The 27120-nt window shown below is 38.1% G+C and overlaps 2 protein-coding genes across 2 annotated transcripts in view; one reads left to right on the top strand and one right to left on the bottom strand.

The window, feature by feature from the left end:
* The window catches only part of LOC119484008 (multidrug resistance-associated protein 4-like), a 221378-nt gene that overhangs the window by 171586 nt on the left and 22672 nt on the right, over positions 1 to 27120 (bottom strand). The gene's annotated exons all lie outside the window — the stretch shown is intronic.
* On the top strand, positions 1404 to 25403 carry fndc4b (fibronectin type III domain containing 4b). The gene is made up of 7 exons (XM_037761801.1): positions 1404 to 2073; positions 12366 to 12481; positions 18285 to 18386; positions 21378 to 21480; positions 22290 to 22379; positions 22547 to 22713; positions 24252 to 25403. Exons 1-7 carry the CDS (start codon positions 1986 to 1988, stop codon positions 24291 to 24293), a joined length of 708 nt encoding a protein of 235 aa, XP_037617729.1. The 5' UTR covers positions 1404 to 1985; the 3' UTR covers positions 24294 to 25403.

Genomic DNA, 27120 nt, shown 5'->3' with positions numbered 1-27120 from the left:
GAATGCTCTAGGTCTCTAGTTTGATCCATCCATCCTCTGAATGCTCTAGGTCTCTAGTTTGATCCATCCATCCTCTGAATGCTCTAGGTCTCTAGTCTGATCCATCCATCCTCTGAATGCTCTAGGTCTCTAGTTTGATCCATCCATCCTCTGAATGCTCTAGGTCTGTAGTCTGATCCATCCATCCTCTGAATGCTCTAGGTCTGTAGTCTGATCCATCCATCCTCTGAATGCTCTAGGTCTGTAGTCTGATCCATCCATCCTCTGAATGCTCTAGGTCTCTAGTTTGATCCATCCATCCTCTGAATGCTCTAGGTCTCTAGTTTGATCCATCCATCCTCTGAATGCTCTAGGTCTCTAGTTTGATCCATCCATCCTCTGAATGCTCTAGGTCTCTAGTTTGATCCATCCATTCTCTGAATGCTCTAGGTCTCTAGTTTGATCCATCCATTCTCTGAATGCTCTAGGTCTCTAGTTTGATCCATCCATCCTCTGAATGCTCTAGGTCTCTAGTTTGATCCATCCATTCTCTGAATGCTCTAGGTCTCTAGTTTGTGGCTGTAAAGTTTCATGAGGCTGTGATTATCTTAGAGGTCACCACAGGTCATTTTATACTGTGAGGTCAAAATTTCAAGTTTCAAGTTTATTTGTCATATGCATTTAAAAGTACAGTGTACAGTGGAATGCAATGAAATGCATTTTACCCTGATGGCTCTCTCTCAGCCCTTAAAATCTATAAATAGTACAGTTGCTAAATAATACAATAAATAAGACAATATCTGAGAATAAAATTGTAAAACAACCTAAAACATCCATAAAACAATCCACAGCTCTGCATTCATTTAGTGCTACAGTTCAGTAGTCTGACCGCCTGAGGGTAAAAACTGTAATGCTCTGCAGGCGCTTCCCTAAAGGGAGATAATAAGAGAAAAGATATATGCTGGATGACTTGTGTCCTGCATGATACAAAGTGCTTTCTTCCTGCAGCGAGTGGTGTAAATGTCCTGTAACTGTGGTTAATGGTGATCCAATCATTTTAGATGCTGTTTCACTGTCCTCATCAGGAGTTTGTGGTCATATGATGTAATGTTGCCAAACCATACTAGTTCAGAGAATAGGTCTACTATGGGGACTAACATCATCACACATGAATACAGTTGAGCTCATCGGATCAACAAGAGTCTTAGCTTTACAGTGATACCCAATTTATGTAATTCAAGTCTGTTTAGGGACCCCAGTATGCAGAAATTTCTAATCCAATCCTGTAAAGGCATGTCAAATGAAATCAGGCTAATCAACAGTTGCCACCTAACAACATGCAGGTAATTCAGAGAGATGACATGCTGCACCAACATCCTCTCCTCCTCCTCCTCTTCCTCCTCCTCCTCTTCTTCCTCCTTCATCCTCAGTGTAGTGACAGGGTTTGTAACGTCAGTCTCGTGCATGCCTGCTGTGTTTATGTGTGTGTGTTGGAGGATGTGTGTGTGTGTTGGTTGGCTGGCTGTAGGAGTTACCATCGGAGCTCCTGCAGACAGACAGACATTTTCTGATCCTCCAGGCTTCCTATAATCTGTCAGATTAGCTGGATGAGACGGACCACCTCTCTCTAGTATCTTCTTCTTTATTTATTGAAATCGTCACTCAGCATCATCGATTCGTGTCTGTCGCTGTCCGCGGTGCTGAAAGTCGGAGAGGCGGATTTCTACCTGTTAGCTGCTCCGGTGCTGTGCAGGATTGTGCAGGATTGTGCAGGATTATTATGCATCCTCTGGATCTCCATCCTCCACATCTGAATCTGCATGCCTACTGACCTACTTTGTGCAAGTTGGGGGGAATAAAAAAGAAGCGACGCAGAGGAGAAGAGGAAGCAGTGTGGAAGCTCTGAGGATGAAGATGATGGTGATGGTGAGATGAACTTCCAGTGAAACGCAGGAGAGTTAAAGGAGGAAGAAGAGCCAGAGGTGTGCAGAGAGACAGAGGAGGTTATGACCGCGTCTCTGCACCTGGACCTCGGGCTGCTGCTGCTGCTGCTGCTGCTGGCCTGCTGGATAACACCAGGGATGGTCGGAGCCAGTGAGTCTCTGTCTCTCATTCTCAATGTCACAATCTGCTTTTATTCAGCAATTATGCATCTCTCTAAGCATGCTCTTACAGAAAAAAACAGCTATAGGGACAAGGATAACAAAGCTGAGGAATAGACAGGACTGTTATAGTAGTGGAAAAATATATATATATTATATATATATATATATATATATATATATATATATATATATATATAATATAAAGCACTAATGACCAAGAATAAAATAAAAGATGTGCAAATCAGGTGTTCTTTAAGTGCAAACAGTGAAAAGAAATGTCCATGTTGCATCACAGTGAAGTCCAGGAACAGCGTTGCCAGGTGCAAACATCTGGCTGAATTCAGATAATGTGGAGATTTTGCACCATTGGATATGATGCATGTGTGTTTCAAAGGTGCTCACATGCAAAAATACATTAGAAAAATGCAATATTTATCTCATCAAATCAGTAAACCAGACAATTTTCAACCCAGAAATTTGCTGAAATATATCTTAAATCTGTTTTTGTTCGTCTTTCCAATCACCTCTCTCAAAACAGATCAAATATTAAGTTGATTCATGATTTATTTCTCTGCAATATTAACAGAAATGACATGTTTAACAACAATAAGTAGGCTGTAATACCATTATGACAGTAGGAGAAGCAGTCAATCCTGCAGGTGATCATTCAGGTGTTTCTGAAGTGGCACTTATTGAGCCGTCACCTCAAGCTGCTTGCTCTTTGTTGAACATTTTGTCAACTTTATTCTTATCTTTACCAGGAAACAAAATTGACATTAAAACAATGCAACTCTTCATGCTGTATTGTGGACTAAAAAAGAGGGAAGTTATGCTCATCTTCAGTGTTCACAGTGCAAGCTGCTTCATGTATAGACATTTAGTTTTCTTGTTTTTCATCCTGCTCTTGTTGTTTTCAAGATCATTCTCAATAGAAATGAAAAAATCATCATGTTCAAACTGTATTTTGGTCAAAAAAAGGTCAAAATGATGGTTGTTTTGCATGTTCTCAGTGCTAAACATCTCTTATTAGCATATTTTTCTCCTCTGCATTGATTCATTTATCCCTTTAACCTGCTGGTGGTCCAGTCGGTACAAACTCACGCTGTGCAGCCAAATATTGCTCCAACCCAGATCACTTTATTTAAAATTCCAGCTGGGATCCAAATGTTTCTAAAGATAGTAAATATGTCAGGCTGAAGTTTGGGGAAATCTGTATAAAACACATCAGTGTAAACATCATATAGCTTCAATGAAGAGTTAGAATAAGCTGAAACAGAATTTAAATGTCAGAAAACGTGGAATAAGATCATTTAAACAAGCAACAAAAGGGTCAAACTGGATGCACATTTACATGAACGTGTTGCTGCTTCTTCATCTGTTTGTTTGTGATTTGGGGTGACAAACATCTGTTGTAAAACTGTCAAAACGTTAATTGAATGTCTGTTGGGAGATTAGAATTTCAATGCATCCTCTCTCTCTCTCTCTCTCTCTCTCCCTCTCTCTGTTTCATTAGCAGGAATGCACTTAAATCATCTAAACCACTGCTGAGATTCCTCTTCTCTTTATCTTTATCCAAGCTTTTATGAGAAGTAACCTTTGGCAGATGAACGTGCTTCTCGTTGGCTGATTACCAGGAGCAGCTAATCAGCGTTTATGGGTCTCTGTATTGATTGAGCCTTTTATCTTCCCCCACGTGGCCTTCACCTTCTCATGATGTAAACATCTCATCTTAGCAGGAGCTCAGCGTCTTGTTGCTCTCTGCTTCAGGTTTAATCAGGGATTTCATTCATGAAAAACAGCTGGGGGAGAAACAAGCTTTAAGGAGTTGCACTTGAATATGTGTAAAATATTGATCTTATTGTGATTTATCATAAATCCTCGTTGACTGTGGAAGTAGTTGTTGTCATTGAGGTCCATTTAGTAGCTGTTTTGGAGCTTTCGGTTGAGTTTGTCCGTGTTTTTTTAGGTGTAAAACATGTTCGAACTCAAGAATGAACTTCTGAACCAACGTGGTCGGCTCCCAGATGAAAACCTGGGAATGAGATGAAAAGCGGTTCGTTTTCAGACCCAAAATCCTACAATGGTTTGTTTTTTTGAAAAGCAGCACAAAGACAAAAGCTGGATATTCGCAGCACATATATAGGGAGTATAGCGATGCACCAACTGGGACCACGGGAGGTCTTTATTGAAAAGAAGCAGGGCAAAGAGCTGCTTTATTCATGTAGGGAAGGCTCTCCGCTCCGCTTCACTTCACTGCTGCTCTCATTGTTGATTGTCTTTATTTATTCTCTTTGCTCGCTCTGATCTTCTCTGGAAACCTGACGATTTGAATGATTCCCTTGGCTCCTTTTTGGGGGGATTTCTTCCACCTCGGCGTTTCACTTAGCTGCATCACTTTGATGGGTTACTGCGGGACGTGACTTAACTCGACCGGCCGAGAGCAATTTAAAATGTTCAGGTAATTGCTGCCACTTGGGTCCAGTTCATAAATGTTGTTGCATAATGTGGTCATTAATCAGAAAATGATTAGTTAAACAAGAATTAAAATTCTTATCATGTCTTACCGTTATATAATCATAGTTGTAGAAGGATTACTGAGTGGGAGACAAAACAACCACAAAGAGATGCAAAACAACCATCCAGAGAGACAAAACAACCATACAGAGATGCAAAACAACCATACAGAGAGACAAAACAACCACAGAGAGTCAAAACAACCATACAGAGAGACAAAACAACCACAAAGAGATGCAAAACAACCACAAAGAGATGCAAAACAACCACAAGTAGATGCAAAACAACCATACAGAGAGACAAAACAACCACACAAAGAGACTAAACAACCACAAAGAAATGCAAAACAACCATACAGAGAGACAAAACAACCACAAAAGGATACAAAACAACCATATAGACATGCAAAACAGCCACAAATAGATGCAAAACAACCACAAAGAGACTCAAAACGACCACAAACAGATGTAAAGTGACCATGAAGAGAAAGAAAATGACCACAAAGAGACCAAGCGGTCGTTTTGAGCCAAAACAAGTGTTGTGTTTTGTGTCTCTTTCAGTCGTCAGTCAGGTCTTAGTGGGAGGGATTGGCGGCCGGTTACACGTGTGTGCCAGGCGCCCATTGATCAAACTGTATCTTCATCAACATGCACAGGTTGTTGCTGTATCTCAAACACACACAGACGTGCATCATCATTCATCCATCCCAGAGCGGGTACGGCGAGCCATTACCCAGATTAGACTGTCTGAGTCCATCAGCACACTGTGATTTACAGTCGTACGTCAGAGACTACTCTACCCCAGCAGAAACCATGTAAACAACGGCTGTCACGAGGCCTGCAGTTGTTGTTGTTGTTGTCGCCGGTGGAGACGCCGTTATTGTGGTGTTGCTAGGAGCTGCAGAGAAACACCGTATACTAGAAGTGAGAAGAAAATGTATGTTTGGTGGGAGCTTTTGTCCGTCTCGTAGTACAATAACTGAACAGAGCATTGTGTGGAAAGATCAAACCGTCGGCTGTGTTTTCATGAGTTTTTCTAAACTTCTGAGGACCAAAAAAGGATGAGAGTAGTACTTTTATCAAAGCATGCATCATGTATGTAAGGAGGCGTTTTCAGGAAATAGACTGAGCCACTGTAAAAGCCAACTAAAAGATAATAAGGGTATCTATTCCTACAGAAATTCAGAGATTTTTGGTAAAATGTGCTGAATGTTTTTGTCTCTGTGCCCACTCTGATGCGTCCTTGGACCGTTTCTGGACTCAGAGAAAATCATGACTCTCTTTTAAGGTCAAACATACCATTCAAATCTTTTTGCTGAATAAGATAAGACACATTTTTAAGAGCGTCTTCAGTTGAACTTCAGCTCTAATTTCTTACCAAAAGTGAAGCAGATTTCCCCGTCTAGTGTACTGTAGAGGAACCGATGTTATCTCCTAATAAATTATGTTTACGCACTGCAGTACTTAACATTTCCAGACGATAGATGAGGCATTTTTAGACATCTCTGTGAGCTGTAATTTCTTGTGAAAAGGTTGAGACCTTACGGAAAGAAGCATAACGCCAAATTCACACTAGCTGGCCGCGATAATTACATTTTTCTGCAGCCGGGAAACATATCTGTGTGTTTCAGTCGGGAAGAAATTCTTTATAACGTAGGTTAACATTTCCCAGGAGTCAAAGGAACTGTTTACTGATTGGCTCTTTGCCGTTGAAAGTTCAACTTTTCCCAGCTTTTGTCTGGCTGCACTCAGCTTTTCATAGACATTGCATGGCAGCTCGTCGCAATTTGCCGCTGCTCTGATGTGAATTCGGTTTAAGTCCTGAAAAAGTAGCGAAAATAGCTCCTTTTTATTGCTTGTTGTTTGCTGCAAAATGAAACCAAAATTGACAATATTGATAAGATCGTTCATTCATGCAAACGTTTTTATTGTCACACATCGTACACAGCACAGCACACAGTGAAATATAGCTTCTGCGTTTAACCCAACTGAGTAAATAAGGAGCAGTGAGCAGCTACTATACAGCGACTGGGGAGCAGTTTGGGGTCGGTGCCTTGCTCAAAGGCATCTTAGCTCAGGAGGCGAACTCTCCAGCTACCAGTCCACACTCCGTACTTTGTCTGTGTTGGGACTTGAATCAGCGACCCTCCGGTTTCCAAGCCAAATCCCCACGGACTGAGCTACTGCTCAATTGATATTAATGTCAAATGAATCCTTAATCAGCATGCATTGGTTATTATAATATGACTTTTTAACAGAGTTTTTCTTCTATTAAGAGGTCTGGGTGGTGGAGGAAATCTATGTTTTGCCACATTTTGTGAATGGTGATAGTTTATATTGTGTATTATTAGATTTTAGAGGTTTACAGTTAAGAGGAGAATCCCGAATGTGACTAAATATAGAACATTTACAGACCGGACAAGTGACTAAATGCATCCTGAAATGTTTAAAAAATGATGAGCGGGCATAAATATATGATTCGGACAAACCAGCTGAAAACTTGAAGGACAAACGAAGGATGGTGTGTGTGTGTGTGTGTGTGTGTGTGTGTGTGTGCTCTTACATCCACCTGAGCGGCTATATTTCATCATTTAATCAATAGCCATATTCTACTCCCTGTTTTCCCTCCACCTCTCACCGCTCCCTCCATCATTGATCGTTTTTCTTCCTCCCTCTCCGTCCATCCGTCTCACTTTGCCCTTCGTCCGTCTTTTCTCTCAAAACCAAAAGATTGAAAATTCACTCGCCGTCTCTTGATATGTGCCCGAGATAATAGCTCCCTCTTCATCCCTTTATTTCTCCCTCTGACTCATTCATCCCTTGTTCTGTCATATTCCTGTCGTCTTTCATCCTCCTCTTCCTCTCCCTCGCCGCTGAATTTCCCTCTCTCTCATCTCCATCTCCTTTCCTCTGTCTTCCTGACTCCATCTAAGCCCATATACCCTCTCATCTCCTCTCCTGATGTGTGTAATGTAATTGCAGAAGTGTGTGAACTCTCATTGCAGCGCTGGCAGATGAAAGTGGTTTGGATTTAGCAGCCGTAACGTGATGGGAGTTCAAGGGGGATCTTAGCTGTCATTGGCAGAGACAAGGGAACATGGTTTTCAATGTGTGTGTAGGTGGAGGACGGGATTCTTCTGCATGTTTTTATTTATGTACGCATGTTTTTACATCTTCTATTCTCTCCGTAGAGGACAAATCCTCCAGTAGACATGCATATGTGTTTCCACCAGACCATTTCCTCTTTAACCTTGACCGTTCCCCGTGCACAAAGCCAGCTCCATAAATACATGGATTACCCAGTTTGGTGTGGAAGAACTCGACCTGATCTCAACCCCATCCAAAACCTTCGGGGTGAACTGGATCAGCGACTATGAGCCAGACCTTACCTTATCTTACCTCATGAAGGATGTATTCAGACAGAATGCAAAGCAGATTTCTGCAGCGCGTTAGTGGGTGTTTAGACCCAAACCAGCTCTGCATTTAAAAAAATACAGGAGGAAGCATTGGTTGAAGCATGTTTGAGGGTTTTTCCTGATCTGAATCGAGGGTCAAAGGACAGAGGCTGGTTGTTGTGAAGCCGCTTGAGGCAAATTTGTGATTTGAGATATTGGCTCTATAAATATAATTGACTTGACTTCACATGAAATACAATAAAGGAAGTCCAGTTTGAGTAACAGATTGGTGAAACAGAAGGCTTACCAAGATGTCAAAACATTGCACAACAGTTTAAAAATGATATGCGAGGACTTTACAACTCTGAAAAGGTATCACTGTTGCAACAATAACGAGGCAAACAGAAGAAAGAGTGGCGATTTTAGACTCTTTTTAAGTGAGACTGCCGCCCCAGACTGCCAAAACATGCTCTGTCTGATCAGGGTCTTAGTCACATGAATTTGACCTCTAGACTGCAGTGCTGTCTGGGTTTATTTGCCAACACTGTCCAGATGTTGTCTGTAGCTAGAAAGCAAGTTGAGTTGAGTTTTCTGTACAAGTTGAGCCCCGGAATACCTGGACAATTTGCAAATACATGTTGCACATTTCACCTCACTGTGCATCCTAAAGTGAATCTGTTTAAGTCTACTTGCATCTTCCATCAATTGCGGCACTAAATTCCACTTGTGTTTTCAGAATAAGATGTTCAACTGTGGCATGTGGGTGTAATATTTTGGTTTTCTTCACATATTTTTGGCCATTTAATGCAGCATTTAATCTCAGAAAATGAAGAGATTTGTGTCTTTCTGCTGCCACCATTTAGCACAGACATTCAATAATTATACAGAGAGGAATTTATCAGCGCAGCGGCCAATTTCTACGCCCACGGCATCAGGGAATAGACCAGAATGCTTTGCAGCCACAGGACAGGCTGGGTAGAGTCACAAATGTTGATTTTTCTGAACTGAAAAAATACTCCTACTCTCTTTCTCTCGCTGTGCTTTCATTCACTCCACCTACACATGCTTAGGGCAGCGGGGCCATAAGCCTTCCCTGTGTGCTGTCAAAGGGTATGCTGGGAAATGTAGGAAATCACAGACAGATTAAAGGGAGAGTGTTGATTTTGTTTCAGACTGAGGCAGTGTTTGGCCGGCGTGTCCTGCAGGGCGAGGAGGACGGCTGCGTAATGAGCTGTGGTTAGCTTGTTAGCCTGAGACAGAGCTCGACATTCACGGTCATCCTCCACAGAGCCCGACTGGATGCTTTCCGTCTGATACTTTTTTTAGTCTGTCACCGAATGTTTGGAGAGCTGGTGTCAGTGCTGCCGCCTCCAGCAGCCTGGAAATGAGCTGTTCTCTTTGTATTTTACAGCTAAGAGGAGGCGATGCTGCTGTCATTTCAGGAGTACTTCATGGACAATCAACACAACATCAGACCAAAAACAACACTATGAGGCTGCAACAGTTAGAATGAAATAAACAAACACATGATTACAAATAAAGAAACATCAATGAAAGATTGCACAGGTAATTTGATGTAACTTCATGAGCCTGAAACCATGGCAACAACAAGCAGCTACGTGCATCACTTTTTACTTGCAGCGTGTTGCTGTATTTGGTTGTTTTCTCTTAATTTGCAGCTCCGTAGTTTTGTCCTCTTCGGAAAGAATATGCAGAGCTGTAGCTGTTTCATTATTGTTTCTATTTTCTAACACAAAACCTGAAGAGAATTCAGATTTCTATAATTTGTCGTGATGCAAAAAAGCTCAGCGTTTTAATGTCCTTTTTTTAGCCTCGATGCTTTAATTGGCTGCTGCGCCGACGTCTCTTCTTCCTTCTGATGGTGTTTTTAAACCATACACACACACGGAGACACACAGAGACACACAGAGACACACAGAGACACACGGAGACACACACTCCTCCACTGGGCTCACATTAATTACTTTCTGCAGCCGCAGAAATGGACGAGAAATATGTTGAGTAGCTATTCTGGTCCTGCACTAAAAGAAGAAGAAGAAGAAGAAGTGTGAGTGGATGAAGTGAAGTGAAGTGATCAATAGCTCCTGACTCCACTTATTGATTCCATTAGACGTTATATCATCACTTTATGGAAGGACGCCTGCTCATCACTTTCCTGATCCTTTCTGTCTTTCTCTCTCAGTTTGATGTCTCATCTTGTCTTCATTATTGTGTCTTTCCTGCTGACTTTCTTCCCCTCTTTTTAGTTTTCTCTTCTTGTTTTAGTTTTGCTTTATTTTCTTTATTCTTACTCGTCTCATTTTGACTTTCTTTCTGTCTCTGTCTAATTTTTTCTTTGATTTTCTCTCTTTTATCTTTGTTTAAGTTCCTTTTTGTCTTTCTTTTTGTATTTCTATCTTGTTTTGTCCTCTTTATGCCTTTTTTCTGTCTCTTTATCTTTTTCTGTCTTTCTTTTTGTTGTGTTTTATTTCTTTCTTGTGGTCTTTCTGTCAAATTTTGTCTCTTTTTGTCTTTCTTTAGCACTACCTTTCAGTCTTTTATCAGAAACAGTTTCTGTCTTTCTGTCTTTCTTTCTTCAGAGACAGTTTCTGTCTTTCTGTCTTTCTTTCTTCAGAGACAGTTTCTGTCTTTCTGTCTTTCTTTCTTCAGAGACAGTTTCCGTCTTTCTGTCCTTTTCAGATTCCTGGTTTCTTTCTGTCCAGTTGTTTATCTTTTGTGAGCATTTATATCCTACTCTTTCTCTGTATCTATAACCCTTTTCTTTTCTGCTAATTATTCCCCATGAAAAAAAACAAAATGAATAAAATCATTTATTATGATTTAATCCTTATTTACCTTCTCTCTCCCTCCCCCTCAGCGGACATCAAAGCTTTTACTGATGATTTAAATGTCTCTCAGCGAGCCCATCCATTTCAACCTGCCCCCAGAGGATCATTAATATCAGCCTTCAAGTGTGGAAGTACAGTGTGTCTCCTGCACATGATCATACATTTACATTTCAGCCATTTAGCCGACACTTTAATCAACAGTGACGGAGGAGATGGGGAAGTCGTCCTCATGAGTGTCTTGCTCGAGGACACTGGGACAGGCGGCGGCACGTGGGCGTGATGGAGTATCAGTGTAGCTGTTTGTTTATGTGTTAAGGACGTCCAGCTAGAGACCAGGACACTGGAGGGACTACAGGACATTTATACAGTATATTAACCAGAGAACACCGGCCTAATGTAGATTGTTAGTTTGACATATTCGCTTTCTTGTTCGCAGCTCCAACATCTGGTGGAACACCTGGAACCAGAAGAGAAGAGTGGTGCTGTTATAGCAGCAGATTAACTCTTCCACTCCTTGAGGGCGGCCGACTTTACTGTCTTTCAGAGGCTGTAGCAGGTTTTAGAGCTACTGAAGCGACAGATATCTGAAACTAAAAAACCTGATGAATCCATTAGTACCAACCATGTCATGCTAACTTGTCGTGAAGGAGGCTAAATAACGCTTCAAACTTACACTAAATTTTAGCAAGGAAAAACTGTCATGGCCATTTTCAAAGGGGTCCCTTGACCTCTGACCTCCAGATATGTGAATGAAAATGGGTTCTATGGGTACCCATAGATGGGTGGGTAGTCTCGCCTTTTTTGAATTTGACCTCACTGTATAAAATGACCTGTGGTGACCTCTAGGATAATCACAGCGTCATGAAACTTTGCAGCCACAAACTAGAGACCTAGAGCATTCAGAGGATGGATGGCTTTCCTAGCTGAATTGACAATAAGGGAGTTTGTGAGCGGTTTACAAAACAGGAAACCCTCGCCATCCAATCGTAGAAAAATGTGATTCTTGCAGAAATGTCAAATGTTTTTGAAACCAAATCACAGCATGGCTTTTTCTATGGTGTTCCTTAAGGTCTTGGTGTCTTAATGTGGTATTGTGGAGGGATTATTGATCATTTTCATCAATTTAAGTGGTATAAAAATGATTACATTTAGCACCAAATGTGTGCAATAAATGGTATCAACCCAAAAATTACTGCAACAACTTATAAGGGATAAGTGAACATGGGAATGACCATCATATACTATATTTTTTTCTGATTTATGACTAGAAGAACTTGACACACAGTGCTGAGCTGCATTTCAAATTAATCTCCAGGTTCACAGCTTTCAGATGATGTACACCACTTCTATGTGACATCTACTGTTGACCTGCTATCTCCTGCTAAAGACCTCCTGTACCCCCCTAATTTGAAGTTTTCTTTGCTGCAGTAGGACACGAACGCTCTGCAAAACTCGACGTGTAAAGTGTCTTACAAACAAGTCATACCATTGTTTGTGTGTGTGTGTGTGTGTGTGTGTTAACAGCTGTGCCAGCAGCCCCGGTGAACGTGTCGGTGACCCAGCTGAGGGCGCACTCGGCCATGGTGACCTGGAACGTCCCTCAGGGAGACACCGTCATTGGATACTCCATCTCACAGCAGGTACAGTGAAGCATCCCTCTACTCTACTGTATGTGTGTGTGTGTGTGAATATTTACTATGTGTGGCAACAAAGATGGATTTTTCTTAATTACTTCAATCCTCAAAAAGCCTGGAAAATAATTAGTCAATCTGTCTCCCGTCAAATTCACCCTGATCTCCGTCCCCCCCTCTGTGCTCTCATTTGGTTTACAGCCAATTCATTTCACAGGGATACAAATTGAACGGATATAAATTGTGAATCGAATGCCCAGAAAAGTTGGATCGCCGCCACGCTCAGGGCTCCAACTAACCGCTCTCTCAAAGTTGAATTATGTATTCTTTTTGTGATCGTCTTTATCTGTAGAGAAGTGGATTCTTTTAAAACACTGTATCATTCACAGTTCCGGTAGCTTTGAGTCACTCATAAACATTAAAGTTGTTAATGTCGAGGTCGGCTGCTGGGTGACGCAGGTTCTTTCTGGAGGAAGGATAAAAAAACGAATCTCCTGATTACTAAAAGTGTCCAGCCAAAAAAAGACCTAGAACTTTCTGTGTATTCAATTAGCGAGAAAGAGCTGACAATAATGGAAATGTTTCCAACTTTGTTCCATCTTTACATTGGATGTAATTGAATGCTGTTGATTATATAAAACAACAATGTGTTCATACAAATGATCATTTAGTTTGCATTTACTACCACCAAGCTGGACATTTCATCCATTTATCCATGAGTATTAGCTGCCAATTTAATCTGTTTATTACTATTTAAACAATTTATCTGATACATTTAACTCTTTATCATTACTTTTTGCTCCGTATTAATATTATTATATATGACCTGTGGTGCAAGACCATGCAAGATGGGATCATGAAACTTTACAGGTGTGTAGGTGAGATCAAAATGAAGGCTGAGTTCGAAGATGGGTGTGGTCCGAGGAAGGTGGGCCCCACGTTACACCCCCGATTTGGCGTTGCGGCTGGCCCAGGTCAATATCCAAGAAATGTCTGTTAGGAAAATGTGTATTTGCACCAAACTTCACATGGAGCTCCAAAACATCTAAATACATCTGTTCACATTGTAGAAAGCAAAAATTCCCTGGTTGCTTTTTTTACATTGCCGTTTGATTTTGTTTTTTTATGCTTCCACACCAGTGACAGCCGTAGTCAAAATGTCAAGGTCACTGTGACCTTACGTCTGTCCCATTTTCGTGAGTGCGATATCTCAGGAACGTCTTCAGGGAATCTCTTCAAATTTCCCCTTAGACTCAAGGATGAACTGATTAGATTTTATAGGTCAAAGGTCACTATGACAATTTCACACAAACGTCTAACAGGATAAAACGATGAAGTGATTTTGGAGAGACGTGAATGTAACATACAACCATGAGGCGGTAATTCTAGTTTGTAATGTCAAATATGGTTTGCTCACACAAAGGTAATGCATGATGGTGACTTCACACTGCACCAGAAAGAAAGGGTGTGTTCCTCTGAATCATATGATGTATAATACTTGATACTGACTGAAAGAATAAGCTCAGAATTGGCAGAAATATAAGACTCCAGTGCTTTATTCATCACTTTTAGTCAACTGCTTCAACCATTTATCTTTTACTTTTAGCCTTGACCTCTGTGCTCGCTTGCTAACTGGTTTTCACACTCTGAATCACAACAAGTGTTACACTTGATTCAATGGAAAACATTTTATATAATCAAACTAGTTGCACAAATCCAGTCTTTCCACTCTCCCCTACAGACGCAACAGTACTCCCTGGGGGTCGAGGCTACGAGTACGCATTTAATTCTGCTCATATATCACCACATTTTGTTCCTCTCACCTCTCCTGCTATCTCAGCTTGGTTTCCTTCTAATCAGTTTTTACCACCCACAGTTTGGCGAAAGCAGAATCAGACATTAGCTGAGCTCTGAGTGGGAGTCGTCTCCATTAGTGGAAATGATTTGGCCAGGACTCGTCTCACAGGAGGAACATCCACAGCGACGAACGGAGGCGATGCCAAACAGCTTTTCTTTTTTTTTCTCCTTAAAGTCGTCTCACGTCTGACTCAGAATCCATCAACCTGGTGGCATTTGCAAGAAAAACGGGACGGAGATGTAAAACATCTCCTGACACAACCTCAGAAAGCTCTTATGTAAAAACCTTACTCAAATATTAATAGGGGAGGTGATGGAGCAGGTATCCATGTAGGATGTTAGTCATCGAAAGTGTCTCTGCATGAGGGCGAAGATGTACAAAAGGGCTAAAAAATATCTACATAAAAGGCTGCTGTCAATCAAGAACACTGCAGGATATTTCTGCTTTTAAGGTGTGAAATAAACCAAGCAACAATGATCCCATGTCAGGCTTCAGGCTCGGTTTGGACCCTCATATATATACCAGCTTGCTTCAGGAGATTATTTCCTATCTCTCAGTAACAAGCTGTTTGTGAAGGAGAAACAGGACGAGTGAATCTGCTCAGACAAAGAGTTGCTTCACTCATCTGAAGTTGTTCCAAATCCCAGAAGCTCTGAGAGATTCACACATTATGCAACAACACACTCAGAGGAAGTAACCCAATTTGAGATTGTGTATCAGAGACGCACAATAATCCTCGTTCTGATTCATAAATCCAAACTATCACGAGGTTAATTGGTGATTAATGTGGGTGGACGGTGATCAAATAAATCCATGGATGCTGCGTCTGCTGATGGAGTCTGTTGCTCAGCTGGCGCCGTGTTTCTTAACCGGTGACAAAAAGGAAACTGTCAGCCTGTGACAGAGAGGAGACATTTGTTTATCTGCTGCTGACTTCTGTCTTCACCTAAAAATAGCAAATGTTGTCTTCACCTGTAGATCTCAGGGCTGGGGTTTTACTGACGTTACGACCTTTTTAAAAGGCAGCCGCTTGTCTTGATTAAACCATAACAGAGCAAGCTAAAAGATAAATCTATCCAACTGAAGAAAACTAAATGAATTCTTGTTTTTTTTCATGTCACACCGTACTAATATTTTGCCAAAAAGTGCCATGAACACTTCCTGCATCCTGCAAAACCTTTAATTTAACATGTTTATTTCAATCTTTTCTTTTTATACTCTTTATTTTTTAAACTGGATCCCTCACAGTAGTTCTCAGAAAAGTGTCAAACAACTTTATAATAGCATATATTCCTCCCATCCCACCCCACGATCCCAAACATCTAAAAATAGATAAATAAATAAATAAAAAAATAAAAATATGAATAAATATATAAAATAAAGTGAAATATAAATTAATTAATATATAATATAAAGTAAAATATAAATTAACTAATTAATTAAATAAATAGTACAAATATAAATAAATATATAAAATAAAATAAATATATAAATAAATATATAAAATACAATTAAGTAAAATAAAAATATAAATAAATAATATATTAAATAAAGTAAAATATATATGAATAAATAAATCAAATAAGATAAAATAAAATAAATAATAGAATAAATGGAAATGGAAAGAATATAAAACCAAATGTGAAATTTTATTTCTTTCATGTTTGGTCTTATATTCTTTCTTTTTTTTTTGAAAGAGCGAGAAAATATTTGCACCTCCACCAAAGTAATTAAATTTTCTCATTATAAATCACCTTTCTTGGGTGCTTTTTTTTATCACTGAGAGTAAATATAAATGGCGTAATTTCCACTGGAGATGAGGAGGCCATGAGAATCCTGTTTTGGCCTTCTCCTCGTCTTTAACAGTTTGATATTAAAAACACATTTTTCTCATACTCTCTGTAAGTCATATAAAGGGCAGATGCTGGAAAACTTTAAAGGGCATATAAAAGAAGCAGGTTTGGTTGGCAGGAGTACAAAAAAAGTGGCATTTATTCCCAAAGATACGAATGAAACAGATGCAAAATTTTAATTATTGCAGAAAGTAACCTTAAAGAGCAGCAGCAAGGACTTTACGGTCTTTTAATGCTCCTCTCAGGAGATATACAGGATGCCCTTACTTTACCTCTCGGCTGTGTGCTGCCTGAAAGGACTGCAGGTATACTTCAGTCTTATGGATGAAACAAGAACTTCACCTCCTCTGCTAATATTCCCAGTAAAAAATGTAATTAATGTGTTAATATTTAATGTTATTACTCTCCTACAAATACAGAATCAGCCAAAGATAAAGCCAAACGCTTTATAGTACTAATGGAAATACATTATTCATGATGAAGTACCACGCCTACTACAACAGTTTGTATATCCAGGTAATGCCAGTTGCTTTTGCAGCATCTTTTTTAATTTGGAGTATTTGTATTCCAAAATCAGAGAATCCTACAGCTGAGTCACAGGTATTAATTAACTTCTATCCTCCATAAAGATCTAATTTATGGTCTTTTTGTGCCTCCTCACTGACCCTCACACAGCTGCCAGGATACACCTCTCTGACTCTGCAGAGTCTCTGGTGATTCAGACATCTGGAGAGCCTCGAGCGTCCTGCCAGCCGCCTGATTTATTGACTCTTCCTCAGCTTTTAGTGCTTTACTCGCCCGGAAACTTGTGTCTCTTTCTGAACTAGACTTTAACACCCACCGCCGGCTGCAGCGTATACTTTATATCTAGTGGAATAAAACAGTTTGTAAAGATAAACGGTGGGCTTACCGGTTGACCTGGTTGTGGGTTTTAGAAAGTTTTCTCTCCTCTGGTGGGTAATTAGAAGAACATAGAAATTAAACATATGTTGAATTGAACTCTAAACCATTGTGTAATTAACTTATATTCATGAGATGGAGAGAAACACCACTCTAAATGAATGATAACGTTGCTCCATAATTGCTGGATGTGTACTTTTTGCAACTGTTTGCTAACAAGTTTGTCTTAAACTGTGATAATAAGTGAATTTGAATGAATCCGTTTTGCCTTTTGTTAGTATGGTAAGATGTCCAAAGTAAGAATATACTCATGCAAGAAACAAGCTTTATAGCAAAGCTCAAATATTTCACACACTCACTCCACACTGCAGAAGAGTTAGTTTAGCTCTGAGAATATCTAGTGAATGTACAGTGGACGTTTGTGCAGAAATAACTGCTGCAGCTCCTCCAGACCAACGGAGGTTTCCCGTGTCTTGGGAAGTGACGGGGCTCCGCAGAGAGAAATGTTATCGTCTCCCTGCAGGCGCAGTCGGGAGGCAATAACGTTTCTGAGGCTGAGGCAGGAAAAGCCAACACTAGGATCAGCATTGATTCATGGAGAGCCCTTCGTCTGTTCAGCTAACATTACTGCCAAGCAGCTGAAATATAGAGTGATATTGTGGTTTTAGCTGACGTTTGTTACCTCACTGTTATGAACGATGCTCGTTCATGTCTATTTAGAGCGAGCAAGCGCGACTTAAGGGCCACAGGTGTCGCTGTTAACAAGCATTTCTGAAAGTTACAAATAGTCCCTTTAATATTTAGATTTAGATATAGATTTAAAGATGTATTTTTACCAGGTTAAAATCAGTTCATGAACTCTAGGAATGTGATATTTGCCCTTGAATTCTGTCTTAAAGGCGTCTTTATTGCACCAGTATATCTGCACCAGAGTATCTATGTCTAACTATACATGTGTTTCTTGTGTTTCCTCCAAATGATGATTGCTGGTGTTACCTTTCCTGCAGACCTAATTCCCCCCAGTGGGACACTAGGCGCTTGAGCTGAATTTATATGAGTGAAGCGAAGCAGCTCGTTACAGCAGGGGGATTTTGTTGGCATTCATGACGTCTGTCTAGTGAAATAACGATGTTAAATTAGGCACGACGGAGCAGCAGTGGTTTTCATGACACGTCCCTTCATGCGTTTGTCTCGTCTCCAGAGGCAGGACGGCCTGATGCAGCGCTCCATCAGAGAGGTGAACACGTCCAGCCGCTGGTGTGTGCTGTGGGACCTGGACGAGGACACGCACTACAGCGTCCAGGTGAGCTGCACAAACACACACACACACACACACTTAAATATCTCTTTTAAAAGCTGCCTCATGCATCTAGTTTGAGTTGACTTGTTGTCATGTTCAAAGAAGACTAAGTAAAAGGGTCAGTCTGACAGTTAATACCTGATTTGTTGATGATAAATTACCATAAATTAGGTTTATAATTTGTAAATTCTGAGATGCAACTTAATTAATGGTTAATCAATTATAAAACTTGGCATTAATAAAGAGCTGTGGGCTTCTCACTACCCAAAAACTACTAATAAACCATTCAGACTGCAGTTATAAATCTTACAAATCACATTATTCTGAATTTTAATAAGAAATTTAATAATGTTGAGAGTGAAAAAACAGTTTGACAAAAAAGAAAATAATAAATACCCTGAGGTCGTCATAAGAGTGCCATAAAAATATAATAAATCTGTAAAAAATAAATAAGAAAATAGATGTGGAAATATAAAAATAAGCAAAAGAATAAATGAGTAAATAATAAATGTGGAAATACAACAAAGAAATAAAAGAATAAATAAAGAGAACATATAGGGGAAAGCAAAAGCAACTAGGGAAAGAATACAGAAAATAAAGGGGTCAAAATAAATAATAAATAATATAAAAATAAATATACAGAAAAAGAGTATTTTTAATATTTATAAAATAAATAAATATATATATTTTAAGTATATACATACATTTATGCAGAAAGAAATAAACAAATACATGTGAAAATAAAATGTATTATTCTTTTATATTTTTTTATTTGTCTTGATAATTCCAAACTTATTTATTCTTTAATTTATTTCTCTTCATATTTCCACATTTTTTATTTACTTATTTATTCTTTTATTTATTTCTCATTATATGTCCAAATTTATTTTCTTATTATAGATTTATTATTTTTTATGGCACTCCTATGACTCCATACTATCAGGAGGAAATCATATAATAATTTGTCACGTCTTGAAAACTTTGCAAACTCATCCACTGAGGAAGACTGTGAGATGTGGTTGAAGGCTCTGGAAAAAGCTATTAAGTGGATTTGAGTTGAGTGAGATTTTTTTGTAATAATGTAATTTTGGAATAAAAGCAAGACACAAATTCAACACAGCTGCAAATTAGACACTTTCTACGGACGTCCGCAGTGCAGCTTTAACTGAGGAACTTCATTGATGATAAACTGCATTTTAGAAATTCACTTTAATTCTTATTAACTTCCTCTGTGTAGAATTAACATAACACTAGTAATACTTTCTTTATGCAGCTCAAAGTTTCTTAAATCAAAAGCACAAACTACAGAGGAGGAGAATCTAATGTGACTTCATTATCATGACTCTATTCAACTTTGTATAATCCATTATAGTTTAACAGACTGGTGCAGATTGTCCTTCAGCTGGAGGACTAAATGTTAAATGTGCTCGTCAGCAAGCAGCTGTTCTGCAGAAGAGTCATTGAGCGATGCACCGACGCCTCGCCAGCAGCAGGAGGGTGGACTTTTTAACTTTTCACCTCTGACCTTCATGTAGAGGAGAGGACGGTGAAATAGGAGAATTTCTCTGGAGTTTGGTGAAGGATTTTATAATTTGTTGGTTTGCCGAGCTTCTCACTACCCAATAAACCAGTCAGACTGTAGTTATACATCTTGTAAATATCATTATTCAGAATGTTAATAAGATTTTTTATGTTTTTGATTAAAAAAATAACTCAAGGTCAATGACAACAGGTTGTATGGAGTCATAGGAGTTACATTAAAAAGAATAAATCTGTAAAAATAAATAAATAAATGTGGAACTATAAAGAGGAATAAATAAAATAATAAATAAATAAATGTGGAAGTATAAAGAGGAATAAATAAAAGAATAAATTAATAAATGTGGAAGTATGAAGAGGAATAAATAAAATAATAAATAAATAAATGTGGAAGTATAAAGAGGAATAAATAAAAGAATAAATAAATAAATGTGGAAGTATGAAGAGGAATAAATAAATAAATAAATAAAATATATGTGGAAATATAAAAAGACATAAATAAAAAAATAAATAAGTAAGAAACAAATTTGAAAATATAAAAAGAAATAAATATAAGAATAAATAAAGGGAAAATATTGGGAAAAGCAAAAGCATCTGGGAAAATAATAGGGAAAAATAAAGGGATAAAAATAAATTATAAATGATATAAAAATAAATAGATGTTTTCTTAAATTACAGAAAAGAAATATATATATATATAATACATTTATACAGAAATAAATGAACAAATACAAATGAAAATATAATAAATTATTCTTGATTATTTCAAATTTTCCAATTAGAGAAGTATTTTTTTTAGAAGGACAAACTTTTGAATAATTTTATATTAATTCAGGGACTTATTTTGTGATTAACTTTTATTTTGTACCCACTTCTGCCTTGGTTAATCATTTTCCTAGAATGACTTGCAACAACAACCTCCAGAGAAAACTCATTGCATTCCACTTAATGTCTACACAGAGGCACATTTAGACCTCTTGTGTATGTAATTGTGCCCCTGTGATGGATTTCTCTCCCTGTATAATTGTTGAATTTAACATTTTCTGCCCACAAACTCGTCGACAGTCGCTGCTAGAGATATCTGAATGTTCTGTTTGAACGAGAAAACACACCATCAAACTTGTTTACTTCTTGCGAGTCGCTTCATTTTTGGGTGGATTCTTTGCTGAAAATGTCCCCAGATGTGTCTTTAGCTGAAATCTCTATTCCCTCTTTTATCTTCCAAGCTTTCAGTCTGCTTCTACGTTTACAGCTCGTCCTCAAACGATCATTCACGATCCAAAAACCAAAGCACCATCTTCCTCCCTAAATGTACCCTCGCCAGGCAGCTTCTTGTCATCGTTACATAATCCTTATTAATGTCAGCTGTACGCAGCGTTCAGCTGTAGAGAACTACCTGAGGAGTGCTTCATGCTTTCACCTGAAGAAACTATCTTTCTTGTTGGGGGTGTTCAGGTGCAGTCTGTTGGGCCGCAGGATGACAGCCAGCCCAGCCGAGCCGTCCACTTCAGGACTCTGGAGAGGAGCGACCATTATCCAGCCGGAGTCCTGGACCACAGTAAATAAACACATATTACATATTACACAAATACATATTTATGTGCAAGTTAAACCACTTGAAATCTGCACCTCCATCAATCAAAGTTAACGCGATAATAACGCGAGTTTTAAAGCTAGAGTGAAGATACTGGTATCATATAAAACTATAAAATCTAATGAATCCATTGGTACCAACTAGCTTGTCGTGAAGGAGGTTAAATAACACTTCAAACTCATGCTAAATTTTGTTGAGGAAAAACTCTCATGGCCATTTTCAAAGGGATCCCTTGACCTCTGACCTCCAGATATGTGAATGTAAATGGGTTCTATGAGTACCCACGAGTCTCCCCTTTACAGACATGCCCACTTTATGATAATCACATGCAGTTTGAGGCAAGTCATAGTCAAGTCAGCACACTGACACACTGACAGCTGTTGTTGCCGGTTGGGCTGCAGTTTGCCATGTTATGATTTGAGCATATTGTTTTATGCTAAATGCAGTACCTGTGAGGGTTTCTGGACAATATCTGTCATTGTTTTGTGTTGTTAATTGGTTTCCAATAATAAATATATACATACATTTGCATAAAGCAGCATATTTGCCCACTCCCATGTTGATAAGAGTATTAAATACTTGAGAAATCTCCCTTTAAGGAACATTTTATGATAAAAAATTCAGATAAAAGATTCACTATTTTAATGGATTGACAGCCCTACTTTATATCATTTGCTTTTTGTTATTTGGCAGCTACTCAAGCTCTAAAGCTACCATCCTCTTGTACTTTGTTTTTTGTCCTTGTTAATAAAGTCGTCTCTATGTGTCCTCAGATGAACCGGCCATGGAGGGTCTGGGCATGACGCCTCACTTACAGACGGGAGAGCTGCTCATCATCACCACCGTGCTGCTGCTGTGGGCAGGTCAGCCTGGATCTCTGTGTGTTTATCAGTGGTGGAGGAAGTATTCACTTTACTTAAGTAAAAGTACTAATACCACACTGTAAAAATACTCTGCTACAAGTATGTAAGAATAATCAGGGATTAAAGGATGCATTTGGAGTATACTGATATATATATGTCCTCCACAGCCGTCATCGCCCTCTTCTGCCGACAGTATGACATCATCAAAGACAACGACTCCAACAGCAGCAAAGACAAAACCAAGAGGCCGCTGGTCCGAGCCACGCCCTCCTACTACAACGCCTCAGCCGGCAGCTCGCCCATCTTGAACAATGGCGCCGTACGCAGCAGCAGGGTGACTCATCTCTACTCTCCTCCCTGAACTTCATTAAGAAAACTTCCTCTTGTCAAACGTCTTCTCCCCCGCTCTCATCTTGTAGTTGCGCCTCTCTATAATGCATGATCATTCTTGGCTGCCAGGAGTATTTTGTTTCGTCTCTGAAGAGCCTTTGTAGCTGCATCAGTGATCTCCTAGCAACCAAGGCTGCTGCCATCATGGCTAAATATAAAACAACCAGGCTGGAAACACAGAGAGAGCTTGTTGAGTTGTTGCTGCGACACGCTCGGTAAAAGTGAGCCGAGTTGTTTGAGACGAGTCAAATCTGTCAGTCTTCGCTTCCAGTTAGTTAGAGCAAAGATATCATACTTCAAAAAATCAATGAGTGGTGCATAAATGAACATCAGAAAGCATTTTATAATAGCACTTCAAACCAAGACCATAGATCACACTTAAATCATCTCTTGCAGATATAGCTACTAAAACTGCACCTTTAAAGGAAATCATCATTCTCCATCATGTTATGTGTTTGCATGAGATGAGATTTATTCTATTTGCATGCACTATCAGCACGTTTAAGTTTGAAGTTTAGTCATTTTGCATTGATTTGTTGTCGTTCTTCAGTGTCTTTTAATAACCAAATATAATCTTGTTGACATTTTGTTAATTAATTTTGTTAGAAATAATTACTCAAACACTTAATCACTTATCAAAAATTATCGCTGACTAATTTTCCGCCGATCCCCTCTAATAAATTACTCCTCTAATGACTTCAGCTCTAATATAATTAGCTGCATTACAGGCAAGAGATAATTAACCCTTTAATGTCCTTATAGTTCCCCTAACGTGGCTTTAAAATTGGAAAAATCATCGTATTCCTCTCTCTGCTTGTTCTGCAATGAGTTGGATATACTCAAACCTGTGACTCCATGCCCTAGATAGATGACTTCTAGATGTTTTGTGCATCATTTTCCCCTAAATTCAACCTGATATATTTGGTATATTTAGAAACTTTTGTATCTCAGCTTAAATTTCAGATAAAGTTCAGTCAGTTTGAATAAAGTTTGGCTGCACGGCATGAGTTTATAACGACTTAAGAGGTTAACATTTTAATTGGACAAAGATTTATTACATATAATGGGTATGGGATGCATGTTAATGAAGACAAATGTCAGATTTAGAGGCGAGATCCATTAAAAAGTTGTTGTTTTGGAACAAGTGGCCTCAGGGCAGAGACAAGTGGAAAACAAGATGTGCCAAACGTGATTCATGTTATATCTGGGTGCCTCGATAACAAGATGCTCCCAACAGTACGAATTATTTCAGAGCACAATTACTTCCACTGAGCCTATCTGCAGTGTGGAGTCTGCACACGTCATTGATTAAACGGTAAATCTTTACCAGACATCATACATAAAGTGCATGACGGCACGTGGCGGTGCATGTGAGTACGGCCCACGCACTCCCTTCCTGAGGTTTATGAGTCATGTTCATATATGTGACCCTCTCTATTTATGACTCATGTGTTGACTCTCCTCTCTCTCTCTCTCTTGTAGCTCCACAGAGCCTCCTCCTCCATCAGCATCATTAGAGTCTAAGTCTGGAGGTTCGGTGCTGAGACTCTTTACTGGGTGGAGTCAGGGATGTGCAACATCTGCAGGAGGAACTTCAGTGGGATTATCATGACGGATGGGGAATTTATAGACCTGACTGAGGCTCTGATTTAATGTAAAATATGGAGAATGTAAGAAGAACTCAGATGAATCTGTGGAGATTATGGACGACTGCTGCTCTCTAGTGGCTGAAAACTGCAGCTTTAAAACTCACATGGGAACTCGTGCACGCTGCAGCTTTTTATAGAGCTTTTCCAGCGTAAAAGGACGCCTTCTGACCTGCAGCCAAACTCACTTCCTGTTGTACAAAAAACGTCTTATTTCCATTACTTCCTTCTCTCTGATTTCAAAGACTAATTGTGAATATTTGCCAGCATGTCGGCCTCAAATTAATTTATAAGATCTGTGAAATAACTTTTGGTTTAACATATGAATGCAAGAGTGTGTGTGTTTACATTCCTACTATTTTGTGAGATTTCTACATTTTACATCACCTTCATCTCCTAATCAATAATCAGATGTAAAGTATTACAGTTAAAATAGTGTATTATATGTAATTAGAATATGTAAATAGTGCAAATTTAATGTATTGTTGATTTAATTGTCATTCAAACACATTTGAATGTATGGGATGATGAATTTACACTGTAAACTTTCATAACATTTACAGATGTTTAATCACTCTATATTGTTATCAATAGTCTGACTAAAATTGATCATCAAACTCATCAAATTATGTTGTTTAAAAACATCATTAGCTTATTAGCATACTTCATACTTACTTAAAAGTAAGTAAAATTACTATAACATTATTAAAAACCCAAGGGCAAGGGTAAGCCTATTAATCAGTCAACATAGATTATTGATTGAACTTTTGTTTTTTGGTATTGTTTGATTATAAATTACACAAAATACAGGTGTAAATTTAACCAGAATCACATCCAGATACAATTCAGATTATAATTATTAAAGCTGCACAACATTTATTAAAATAAATATGGAGTCAAAGGAGTCATAAAAAAGAATACATCTATAAAACAATAAGAAAATAAATATGGAAATATAAAGAGGAATGAATAAAAAATAATAAATAAGTAAATTAAAAATGCAAAATGTAAAAAATAAACAAATAAAACAATATATAAGTAAATAAAAAAATTTGGAAATATAAAAAAAGAAAGAAAGAAAAAAATAAATATTAGGAAAGCAATAGGGAAAAGAAAAAGGGACAATAAAGGGATAAAAATAAATAAATGACATAAAATAAAGAGATGCAAAAATAAATAAAGATATATTTTTAAAAGATATATATACAGAAATATATAAACAAATAAATGTGAAAATAAAAGAAAATGCTTATAATTATCCTTTTATATTTGTATTTGTCTTTATAATTCCAAATGTATTTATTCTTTTATTTATTTATCTTTCCATTTTTTTATTTTTTTTATTTCTCTTTATATTTCAACATTTATTTTCTTATTCTTTTACAGATTTGTTCTTTTTTATGGCACTCCTATGACTTCATATTTCCTGTCCTGTCAAACTTAGTTTGAGCAATGATACTACAAGATCTCTTGCCACAAAAATATTGCAAAATAATATAATAAACTGGAATTATCCTTTAAATTAGGAGACGTCGAAGCATCTAAACAAGCATCTCTGCTGCTTGTCTTCTTTCACCATACAGTTATTATTCACATCCTAAAACTGCAACGATCAATGAATGAGGCGTCATTGTGTCCACCAACTCACACCAGTCTGACAAAGATCAGCCATGTTTAACGTGCAACAGGAAGCATCTCGCCCACTTCCTTCTGGACATGAATGGGATGTGGAAGAAATGTTGGCCTTAAGAGGGAGCAGTTTGCTCACATATATGATGGGATTTATGGGATTTATGGGATTTATTATCACTGACAGCTCCTTGTTGAATGTACCACAGTAAAACCAGTGAATATGGACATGCAAAGTAGATTGAAAGCTACAATAGATTATCTATATTATGTCGTAATCAATCAAACTCCAAAGATGTCAAGAGAAAATATCATATTTTATTTCATTGTATTTTTTTATTGTCCGTGTTGCTCCATATTACATGATGGTAACTTGAAACTAAGCAAAGAGATTTAAGTTTGTGGCTCAAGTGTCTGAGTATAATTTCTGTGTTCTCCAGTTTCAATAAAAATGAGAGAAATGCTGTGGTAGTAGTACGTGCACACACTCAGCATTTCATCAGTACATGCATGCAGGATGATTAGCAGATAACCAGATAATCAATAGCCTGTGTGTACATGTGTGTAGACATTCATCTTGATGGATTATGCGTCAATATCTGTGTACACATACAAATTAATATTTCGATGAGGACAAACACACTGATATTTGAAGCATTTATTCAGTGCATTTTACAACATATTTATTATTTATGAAAGGTGCAATTAAATAAAATGTTATTATTATTATTATTATTGTTATTGTTATTGTTATTATTATTATTATTATTATTATTATTATTATTATGGAGGATACAAACCATCAATGGGTGATTAGGATCCACAAACAATCCCTGATATTGAAAGGAATTATGTAAAAAATATATAATAATTTGTTTTCTCAGTGTGATATCAGTAACACTTTTGAAGCTGTATTTCAATATCTTCAGTAGTGTTGTTTCTGTTCAGGTTGAAAAATATTTAAAAAAATAGTTTTAGGTTAATGTAACTGTAATATTTGTGCAAAAATGAAGAGATACATATATGGATATGTGGACAACAGATGGCGCCCATACTCTATAATAATATAATAATAT

Source organism: Sebastes umbrosus, chromosome 24 (assembly GCF_015220745.1).
Source record: "Sebastes umbrosus isolate fSebUmb1 chromosome 24, fSebUmb1.pri, whole genome shotgun sequence".
Classification (NCBI taxonomy): Eukaryota; Metazoa; Chordata; class Actinopteri; order Perciformes; family Sebastidae; genus Sebastes; species Sebastes umbrosus.
Note: the sequence above shows the minus strand (reverse complement) of the source record. Positions and strands in the feature narration are given on the sequence as shown.